Raw genomic sequence first — 11,733 nt, 5'->3', positions numbered from 1 at the left:
ATCATAAGTAACATAAATACCATATTATTTCGATATAACTCCCAAGTGCACATTCTGTCTTTTCAAGGAGAATATCTTGAAGGCCTTCACATTATAACTTCTCCAACTTCTATCAAAATTTTCTTTTACTCTTTCTGTGTTATTTTGTATGTGTAAACATACAATATAAAAAAAAAATCACTCTTTTATATATGATAAAACTGAACAAACTTGTACAGTACTCTCTTTTTACCTCTCTTTGGTTGCAGTATTATTTATTTATTTGGTTAGATAATGGCAAAAGGGATGATGCTGGCATGAACTGGAGGAGGCCGAAAAGAACCCATCAGAAAGTGAGCATATATATTATGAAACATCTTTTATAGTATACGGCTATCACGCAAAGTCAATATAAAAAGAGATGCATCATTCCCCTCCTAGTAATTCGTAATGATGAGAACTCCAAAATTTTCAAAGTGGGTCCTTCCTCTCACAGACCCTACCCTCTATACCCCACCACAATCCATCCAAATTCTCATCACACCAAAGAAACAGTTAACAAGCAATTCACCACAACATTATACAACAAAGCTAACACTTTAATTAAATCAACACAAGAGTAACCATTTGAGCAGCAAACAATAATATCACATGCCTTAGCCTCCCTTCAGTACCATCATCTATTATCTCTCAGCTACCACCTAACATTATACACCTCATATTGATATGTAGACAAGAAATGGATGCCCTGTGTTCCCCGTTTCTCCATCTTCCTTGCAATGATTCGACCTTGTCCTTTATTCCTCTGCAACCGCTCCCTAAGGTTAGAGAGCTAGGAGTCTCTAGCTACCATTAATGAAGTTGAACATATGATGAACTGCTTCTGCAATGTCACTTGCTGAACGAAGATTACAGCCTTCTTCAATCTGCATTATTGCCACACCACGCCAAAGTCCATTATTTATCATCCAAAATAAAATAAAAGAAAGTTGAAGTGTAGTACAGTCAAGGAATATACTAATGTTAAATGAATAGTGATTTACCAAAGGTCCAAAAAGAAATTCTCCCTATAATTATAATTATAATTGTAGACAATGTTGGAAATAGGGAAGGCAGGTTTTGCTTAGATTGCAAGTCAGAAAATAATAGTACACTGACTTGATTCCACTTTGTAGAGTTGACCATATTTAAAAATAAAACAATTGAGGTGAAAAGACATAGTAATACCTTGAGATTGAGGGAGTAAAGGACAGAAGTCTCTGAGGAGGTGATGTTGAGGTGCAGAATGGTTAGCCTAAGGTCCTCCAGAGCAACAATGACCTTTATCAATTGCCCTGGCCTCCTTTGGCACTCAATTTTCAAGTTCACATGGGTTTGAATCAAGGTCACTTTTATGTCTGCAGCCTCTGACTTGTTTTCTGCCTTCATCTCATCCCCACAGTTCACTTCCTCACTGGTTGATGACCTCATTCCATAGCCATGTGGTGATGAAGATGATGATGGTGGAGGGGCATTAGACAACATGGTGGAAGAAGAACCACCTCCCTCTTCATTCTTTCTCATTCTTTTTTGTGCCTCAAGGGACTGAAGCAACTGCTCCAACTCCTTCACAAAATCTATTGCACCCCCAATTATTGAGGCTTGGTCACCCTACACCATGAATAATCATCCAATACATCAGTGTCAATAAAAAGGGTAAAAAAACAAAAACAAAATTTTTCAGCATCCCACACTGAAAAAGGTTGGATTTTTAGCACGGATAAAGCAAGAGAAGGGACTTGGAAAAGGAAAAAAAAAAACTTTCCTCAGTATGGATATTGTTTTCCAGTCTGAATTTAAATGGACCTCAGGGATTTATGTTGTAAATCTTAAATACACTTTTATTATCTAAATTATCAAAATAAAACTCCAATTCTTCTGAGTAAACAAAAATAATCACTTTGAGAAAAATGGGGTTGACAATTGGACTCCATACAACAAAAAATTGAGTGCATATAATGCATACCCTTTGAATATAGGAAGGAGGCATGAGGGACCTTAGAACACTGAGATGGTCATTCATCTGGCGTCGCCGGTTGCGTTCAACAGCAATGTGGGTCATGCGTTGGTTCTCCACATCTTCCTTGTTCTTGCTTGGCCTTGTTCTCTTTCTCTTTCTCCTTTCCCTTGTGGCTGCTGGCTGAGATTTGGGACATGATTGTGATACTTTGTGGGGTTCCTGGTTGCACTCATAGCTCACTTTCTCAACACACAAAATTGAAAGTGGGTGTTGGAGCTCATTGCTTTCTGACTTCACTGGCGACTGCATCTCCAACATGTCGTGTGTCACACAACTCTCTAGCTCCAATGCTGTCTGAACTTGTGCTTCCATTCTTGGAACATAGGTCATTCCCTCCCACGGTTTCTTAATGTGCTGCAGTCTCAGAAGTGTTTGAAAGCTTGGCTCTTTCAAAGGGAAAAATTGTGGGGACTCCACACTCTGAAGCATCTGAAGGAAAGGCATGTTGTCCTCCAAACTTGATATCAGAAGCTGCTCTTCCTCCTCTAGTCTCAGGCTTTCTTCATCAACCAGAACTTGGTCAAAACAATTCACACCCAAGGGGTCTCCAAAGAACTGTAAGAGAAGGAATTTAGCACATGGAGTGAGAAACAATGGCAAGAGAATAATAACAAGGCATTGGTTTTATTTCACTCTCACACCCAACTGAATTGAAAAGAATAATGAAAGGAATATACGGCTCCATTAATGGTGTTGGGGTTGGGTCAGAATGGAGAAGAGAGTAAGTATATACAGGAAAGTGAGCAATAAAAGAGGAACTAAAGAGGAATGTCAAAGAAGGGAGCAGATACATGTATTTTCAGGAAAATAGTAACACAATGGTGTGCATTTAATGCATACGTCTTGAGGAGTAAATGCAGTACTTTTCTTGTATCCAGAAATGGGGTTGGAGGAAAAGGAAAAGGAAGAAGAAAAGGGGTGGCTGGGAGAGTGTGGAAAGAAAGTAGAAAATAGAAAGTAGTAGTATTAATTAGTAGTATAATAGTAGTAGTAGAGTAAGTAACACATACACAGGAATTGAGGGGTCCTTGGAGCCTCTCCATCAAAGCTGAGCAGTGATCAAAGTATATGGTCTTAAATGCTGCTACCTTAGGCTTCTATGAGGGTGACCAACATTCCGTATGGTAGTGATACTAACAAAAGAATGGTAATAAATGTAAGCCCTAAGGAGAAGCAGTGCGAGACCCCATTCGAGTAACTAACACCCCCGCAATATATTCCTTTGTGTTTCTGATGCCTTTGCTAGCCTCTTATATATATACAGAGAGAGAATAATAATAATAATAATGAATAATAAAAACAATAAATAGTGTGTTTGTTTGGAAGAAGGTTGAGGTCACAGAAGAGTAGTAGAAGTAGAAAGTAGGGGATGATATGGGAAGAGGGTGAAGAGAGGGATGTGGTAAGAAACGAAAGGTGGAAACTTGTGAACTGGGGTTAGAAGAGATATGCTTTGGTTTGCAATGAGATGCATTTGAAACAGTGTTGTGAAGAGTTGGTAAGAGAGAGAGAGAGAGAGAGAGTGTGTTTGAGGGAGTTACTTGTCTGGTTTACAAGGTCCCAAGCATTATTGGCGGTGGCAGTTTTGTCCAACAGCGGGGACAGACAGTTGTGGGACTCTCTCTCTCTCCCATCTTTCTATGTCATGAGATGAGAGAGAAAGAGAAAAAAGAAAATGGAAAAAAGAAGAAAGAAGCAGAGGGCTGGAAAGGCCTTCTGTGGATTGTGTGGTCTGCATGATGATGATGATGGATCATGTCCAATTTCCTATTCAGGCTAATATTAGTTACACATGACAACAAAATCACATACCATACATCATATTTTTATTATTATTATTTTCTCACTCACTCCAATTTTAATCTATATTTCACCATTCAAACATACTTCAAATAACTAAAAAAGTGAGAGCATGAACCTTGGAGACATCCCAATAATATATACACTATCACACTAATAATATACTCTAACTATAACCACATGATTAAAAAACTTTCACTTAATATATTGTTCCCAGAAAATAATGTAATTAATTTTTTTTAGTTTATTTATGTGTACATATATAACAATCCAAGGATATCATTTTAAATAGATAAATAACATGCATAAATTTGTAGTTCTTGTTAGAAATCTAACTTTTGACTAGGCATAAAAAAACAAATCTATAATAATATAAGTGAAACAATTTTTATTTTACAAGTTAATTTTATAAAATAAATTTATTTTTTAATATAATATCAAAATATATTTTAATTAAATTTGTTATGTATTATTATGGACCGTTATATCAATATATCTATGTTTTGATGTAAGAGGATATATTAAACATCTTACTAGAACAAAAATAAAATTAATTAAAAATAATTCTTAATTTACAAATTATTTTATGAGGATGAATTATATTTAATTTCTCTTTTAATACTTGTTTTGAGAATAAACTCAACCTTAGGTAACTAGGAGCATTAGCATAGTTTTAATTTAAGCATAAGGTTATAATGAATCTGATTTGAGTATTGTAATTTAATGTGGAGGAAGAATGAATATAAATGATATGTATAGTGTTGAGTAGAAAACAATGAAGAAGAAAGAGACTTTACCTTGTACTTTCCGTTTGCTATCCATTCGCACAAAAAAATTAGCTTCAACAACTTCTAGACAACCATATCTTCTGTTTTCTAAGCCTGTGTTTAGATTAAAAAAAAAGTGAGAAGTGAGATAGTAAAAAAAGTAACGATACATTCACAATTTTAATTTTTTAAACAATCATATTATAATTATTATTTTAATATTTTAATATTATTTAATTATAAATTTATTTTTTATTATATATATTTATTTTTATATTTATTTCTAAATTCATTACATCAAAAATTATATATAATTATAAGAATTTTTAAATTATTATTTTCTAAAAAAAAACAAAATCAGTAATACAATTATTTAGATTAGGATAAAAAGAATATAAAAAAAGTGCAAAAATTTATGAATAATTCGGATTCATAAAATAGAATAAAAAATGTATTAATGGTAAGATTTATAAAATGCTGAGAGTACATTTATATCAAAAATCATATTTAGTTAAATACTAAAAAATGTTTAAAAACTTATAACTTGTTTTGGCTTAAGAAAATTGTTCCAGGGTAGTTTTTTATAAAATAATAATTGATTATTTTATTGTGAGTATTTTTAATTTTTTAAAATAACATTATATAAAATATATTTTTTTTTAAAATTCTTTGTCACCCAACTAACTAAATCACGATTTTTACAATTTTAATTTCAAATTGAAAAAAAAAAAACCCTTTTGTAGATTTTGAATTTACATAAAAAGAAACATGGTACAACCTAAAACTTGGAATGAGGGTAAGACTAGTTCACGTTTAAATCTCAAACTTTAATATCAATTGCTTGATATGAACTTGTTAGACAAGGAAAGAATAATTACATGAGAAAGTTGGTAAAATCAATCTCCACATTTCTATAATATTTTTTTTTCATTATCTTTAATTCAAGACCTTTTGATTATTTTTTACTCTCTTATTAAAAAAAATCTTAAATCTCCATTTTTCTCGTTAATCTTACTTATTATTTAAAATTACTTTAAATTTAAAATCTTTTAATTAATTGATTTCTTATTAAACAATTACATAGTAAATATATGTGAATTCAATAATTATTCATTCATTATTTGCAATAAATTGTACACATAATAAAGAGTGCTTACTTAAAGAACAATAAATAAAATGCATGAACTCATGAAAATATAGTATACATAATTTAAAGAAACACATGTCAATAAAACATTTTACCCGTCATGCAAATTCATTTAAATCATTAAATAAAATTATGTATTACACCTTATTTATTTGAGACTTTTTTTCTTATTCTTTACATTATAGGACATGTGGGATTGGAGAAGGATGGAAAAAAATAGCATTGGTTGTATGGGAAAAGTTTATGAATCCAAAGAGGAAGGAGGTTTAGGAGTCATAGATTTAAGACTCTTTAATTATGTTTTGTTAGGAAAAAGGATTTAGCGTTTATAGTCAAATGAGAGTGGATTATGGAAAGAAATCCTAGAATCAAAGTATGGAGGTTGGAGAAAACTCAAAAGAAATGGAAGAAACCTAAAGAAATCTATCTGGTGGAAGGACTTAAAGAGACTTTGGATGATGGAGGAATGGGGGGAACGACTTTGAAGATAATGTCACATGGAGGATAGGAGACAAAAAAAAATCAATTAGGTTGTGGGAGGATAAGTGGATAGATACATGGACTCTATGTTTTAAATTCCCAGGACTCTTTTCAATCTCCTCAGATAAAACAGCATGTCTATTTCAGACAGGCGATTGGGACAATAATAAATGGATTTGGAAATTGGAGTGGAGACGGACTCTATTTGAATGTGAGGTGGGTGAGGAGAATAATTTAAAGCAACTTATAGATGACAAAACCTTATCACAAGGAATAGGGGATCAGTGGGTATGGAAGGCGAGTGAAAAACTAATATACACAGTTAGTTCGGCATACAGGAGATTAAGGATGGAGGTAGAAAGAGACTTAAGACCGTTATATGAGTTTTTTTGGACCATTAAGGTTTTACCATCTACGATGACGACTGTCTAAAGAGTTCTTACAGACAGACTCCCTACAAGGGTTAATCTGGATAAAAGAGGGTTAGGTTTGGAAAGTAACGTTTGTGTTATGTGCGGGGAGGAAGAGGAAACAAGGAAGTATATTTTCTTTAAATGTAAAGTTGCATGGAGAATATGGTGCATGTGTAGTCAATGGATAGGGAAGAGTACGGTGTACCACTAGGAAACTAGAAATCACTTCATGCTTTTTAAGTTAGGCTGGGAAACACAGAAGATAAACAGAATGTGGAGGTGTATGTAGATTGCAGTGGTAGGGAAATTTTGAAAACAAAGAAACTTAATTATCTTCAAGAATGGTAGAGTTGATAGCTCAGAGATCTTTATACTGGCACAACTCAAGGCATGGTCATATAGATAACTAGTAAAGAAATCTAGCTATGTTGATTTACTCTCAATGGTGTATGGAGCCAAATGAATGCCTGAAATCTATAAAAAGGAAGACATGAAGATGAGGTGGGGTAATAAGAACGTAGGTTTTGAACGCCCAGAAAGGATTTATGGAATACTAAATGAGGAAGTAAGATGGGTTAGATTGGGTGGGAGAGATAGATAATAATAGGTTTTTTGCGGTCTACATGCAGGGTGGTCTTATGATTCATGCATTTGGTTACTATTGTTTATCATTTTAATATAGATGAAGGAAGATTCTTTGTGGAGGGGGTCGTATAACAAATGAATAGACATATGTTGGTTGGATAAACTGTTTGGTCTATCATTACTAATCATAACTCTAGGATAGAGAGATATATGTGATGGATTGGATTTGCAGGGATGATTATGTAGATTGGTTATAACAACGAAACCTTTGGATAAAATGGAGTCAAGATTTATTGGTAATATAGATTTAGAAATATGGAAATCTTGTATTACTAGTTGCATATGAAATCTTTATGTTTTTATTATGACCTATCTGCAATTTGGTATTGGCCAACTGTGAAAGTAAGAGAAACCTTGAGCTTTAAATGTATAAGAATTGAGACACTCTGAAGTGTCTCTTTATTCAATTTATTCATTGCTAAAAAAAAAAAAAATTCTAGAACATGGTAGCATGCCCTTTCTCATATTCATTGTCCATCTATTATAACAACAAATCATATAATAAAAGTAACAAAAATTTTACAACATGATATGAAATAATAACATTTAAGTTTTACTACAACAAATAAATCATTTTAAAAAGTGTTATCAATTGCAGTATAAATTTATATAATTAATAAAAAAAAAACTTTTATCAATTACAAGAGTCAAGTGTGACTTTATCAACAAAGTGCTAAGTACTCAAGAAGTGTTTTGAGAAGTTCATTGTCATGGTCACAAGAGTATATATGAAGCTTCACTATCACACACATGAGAGAGAAGTAAGGTGATAACAATTAAGCAAAAAAAGTAACGAAGCATGTCATTTGTTGATGTTTATTAAGAGATGCATTTTAAGTCTAACTCAAACTTATAAAACTGACTTATAAAGTGAGGGTTGCACTCACTTATATATTAAGAAATGTCATAATCTCTAGTTGATGTAGAATTTCCAACACACTCCCCTCAAGACGAGACTTTCAACTCATGCGTGAGACTATATATAACTCAAGTCATTTCAGTGACCAAGAAAACATTAACCACTAGACCAGACAAGTTCTTTGGTCATATTACCATTTTTATTATACTTATTATTAATATAATTTATACATATTAATAATAATAATAATAATTATTATTATTATATTAATAATAATAATATAAATTATATTCATATTATTAATAAATATAATAAAAATCATAAGAATACTAAAGAAAGAATTGTGTTTGTGATAGTGGTTAAATTTTAGGGTTTAGGGTTAAATTGTGTATGTAACTCTTATTTTCTAACAATTTTAAACTCTAAATCCTAAACTCATAATTTAAATTTTTTTAGATGTACAAAATATAACTTAATGAAGTAATTAAAAAAATAGCTATAACTTTAAAATATATTAGTTAAGCCAATAGATTAAAATTTTAATTTCAGGAAATCGTATAATTACAAAGATATCCAAATTATTATTGATCCAAAAAAAAATCTGATATCCTAGCAAGGCGCAGTTGACTCTCATTAACATCCAAGGGCCCACATCTGTGTATTTTGGTCCAAATAAAATTTTGGAATTTTGGAGTGGGGCCCATGCAGCAGCCAGCTTTTAGATTAGCATTCATTGTGTCTGAACATGGTTTTGTTTTAATCGAATCCAATTTTCCAAGAATGTATTTCATTTTTTGTTCATAAAATTTCAAACATCAAAATAGAAAAACAATAATTATTTTCAACTCTTCTACTTTTATCTGATATTCATTTGAAAGTTGTTTTGGCCATAGTTAAGTTAACCACTATAACACAAATAACACGTCAAAGCAAACTTGCTAAGATGAACCTGATGGTAGTTTACATAATCTGCATGAGATTTTAGATTGTTTTACACCAGAAAAATTTAAAACAATAAAAGTTAACAGAAGAAAGTAGAATGGTTGATTTTGTTTTATCTGCATAACCCAATTAATGAATAATAATTGGTATAGGGAGACATGTAGGACTACCTTATCATTTACATATGATAATGCAAATCCTGAACTTATAATCTTCAAAAACATGGTTAAGATTGTTGAAGTGGAAGATGAATGTTTACAGATAAGATAGAAAAAGTGTGGACGGTGGTTGATTTAGGAAGCATGGTAGAATTGGATAACCTGGTATTAACCACGTATGAATATGTATCAAGTGTGGAACCAGGCACAACAATAGTTGGCCTCAAATTCTACATACGTTATCTGGTTTTGTGAGTGTGAAGGATATATGAAGATCTTGCAGAAAATCTCCAACTCAGTAATAGGGTTTCAATTTGCATATAAGAGCCAAACAAAAACAAAGCATGTGCATGGAAATCCAATGTCCCTCGTAGATGGATATGGTTCTTACTCGGCCTCTCACGCAGATACTGTTCTACAATGATTTATTGTGTGTCGTATAAGGCGATTTTTGTATTTCCTTCTATATCAGTAAAACCCTTCTATCATTTTTTAGATGTAATCCATGTATTACTCTTCATTATTCTCATTTTTCTACAATGTATCCATTCTATTAATTTTAAAAAATTACACAGCCATTTTTTCAACAGATTATACAAAAGTGATAAATTTTTCTAAATTATGAAATTAATATATAGGGCAAAAAAACTTACAAGTTTATGTTTTCTAGTTTTCATCAACAATTTTAGAATGACTTTAAATTTTTGGAAATTACATTATGAGACCAAACACATGATAAAAGTTCCATATTTACTATCAAATATAGAAATTTACGTGAATAATGTTTTTTGTGGATAAAACTTAAGTGTGTTTGTGTTATTGATTCATTGTGTTTAGTAATAGAGAGGGAATAAAAAAGATGAAAAATGGAAGGATATAATGATAAAGCTGGTATCAATTTTTTTTCTTATAACTTTTTACACTCTTTAAAAAACTATTTTATGGGAACGACATCCATTTTTTTTAGGAAGAATCTTTTTATTAAACAAATTAATGTAAAAAAAAATGTATATTTTTCTCTTTTTATATATTCTTTTAAATTTTTACTATAAGAATATCCTTAAATATAAATTAATTTTACAAATCAAATATTTGATTGAATTAGAAATCATTTTATAAACTATTTTATAAATTCTAATTTAGAAACTATTTTATAAATTTATATTAATAGTAGAAACTATTTTAAATATTAATAATTTTTTAGTCTTTAAAATAATATCTAATTTAGTTAATATAATGATATTTTTGTTTTAAATTTAATTTCAATTTAATAATTTTCTTGTAGTGTTTAAGATAAATTACTTTTTTTTTCAATTATACTCTTAATTTAATTAATATAAAAAAGAAAAATTAGTTATGAAAGAAAAAAAAGTTTAATATCACATACATGTACAAACTAAACTGAGATGCTGCAATCAACTACTCATCTAAAATTGTATTAAAAATTGAAAAAAAATACATATTATAAAATTATATATTAAAAGTGTATATACACTACAAGAAAATCACTAAATAGAAACTAATTTTAGAAAACAAAGATAATTAGTTGCAATATATAGTGATTAAATTAGAAACCATTTTAGAGACTAAAAAAATTATTGGTTTCTAAATTAGTTTCTATTATTGATAAATAGTTTCTAAATTGGTATCTAATTAGCTATCAAGGTTTTAACTACCAATTGTTTAAATTCTAAATTTAGTAGCTAATTAGATACCAATTTAGAAACTATTTATTAATAATAAAAACTAATTTAGAAAAAAAAAAATTTTAGTCTCTAAAATGATATATAATTTAGCTAATATAACAACTAATTATTTTTTTTTCTAAAATTAGTTTTTATTAAATAATTTTCTTACGGTGATATATATATATATATATATATATATATATATATATATATATAAACCACCATTTTGATAAAGATTATAATGAGAATAATATGTGAGTAAAGTTTTTTATTGATTAAGACAAAATATTTTCCAGTTTGTCCTGAAACATTAGTAGGGTTGAAAATGAGTTGGTGTGAAAGTTTCTAATTGTTTCAGAGTTGTTTACTGTGTCTAGATACCTTCCCTCTTTGGGAAGGTGCAGTTTGAGATGTACTCCATATATTATTATTGCTCAGTCTTGCAGACACCAACATTCTAAACTATATTAACTTCAAATACTGCTTTCAATTTCAATCTCACTCTTCAAAATATGTTAATCTCTAACTCTATATACTTCTAAGTAGTATTCATGTGCATTCTTTGTCATATATATTTTGAGATTTTATATCAAATCATCTTCTTCTTTTTTTTTTCCCCTACTAACAATCCAATTCAAGAATATTTTTACTGTAATTTCTTTTATTGTTTTAATAATTGTTCAACTTTTTTACACCAGTATTAGTGATGATGCAATATTTACGAATCACCATTAAATAAATTTTTCATTAATTTCATATACTTAAGATTTTTTTAAATTTCAATTTTCAAAATTTA

At 30.1% G+C, this 11,733-nt stretch overlaps 1 protein-coding gene across 2 annotated transcripts; it reads right to left on the bottom strand.

The window, feature by feature from the left end:
- Window positions 1–318: 318 nt before the first annotated feature.
- On the bottom strand, window positions 319–3,782 carry LOC137818875 (transcription factor bHLH67-like). 2 transcript variants are annotated; one of them, XM_068622512.1, is made up of 4 exons: window positions 3,049–3,782; window positions 1,985–2,593; window positions 1,207–1,629; window positions 319–905 (listed from the first exon to the last, which is right to left on the bottom strand). In XM_068622512.1, exons 1-4 carry the CDS (start codon window positions 3,079–3,081, stop codon window positions 822–824), a joined length of 1,149 nt encoding a protein of 382 aa, XP_068478613.1. In that variant the 5' UTR covers window positions 3,082–3,782; the 3' UTR covers window positions 319–821. The 2 variants fall into 2 exon arrangements, with proteins under 2 accessions (XP_068478613.1, XP_068478614.1); XM_068622513.1 differs by having other exon boundaries at window positions 3,580–3,685.
- Window positions 3,783–11,733: the final 7,951 nt, after the last annotated feature.

Source organism: Phaseolus vulgaris, chromosome 10 (assembly GCF_000499845.2).
Source record: "Phaseolus vulgaris cultivar G19833 chromosome 10, P. vulgaris v2.0, whole genome shotgun sequence".
Taxonomy (NCBI): domain Eukaryota; kingdom Viridiplantae; phylum Streptophyta; class Magnoliopsida; order Fabales; family Fabaceae; genus Phaseolus; species Phaseolus vulgaris.
The sequence above is the reverse complement of the archived record's forward strand: the minus strand, read 5'-3'. Positions and strand labels throughout refer to the sequence as shown.

Excerpts from the sequence above, each read along its gene's own strand:
- LOC137818875 (XM_068622512.1), bottom strand. The coding sequence starts at position 3,081 with ATGGAGAGGCTCCAAGGACCCCTCAATTCCTGT. Across the intron at positions 2,594-3,048 it reads AAGGACCCCTCAATTCCTGT|TTCTTTGGAGACCCCTTGGG; the intron begins GTATGTGTTACT and ends CTTCTCTTACAG. Across the intron at positions 1,630-1,984 it reads CTCCTTCCTATATTCAAAGG|GGTGACCAAGCCTCAATAAT; the intron begins GTATGCATTATA and ends TTCATGGTGTAG.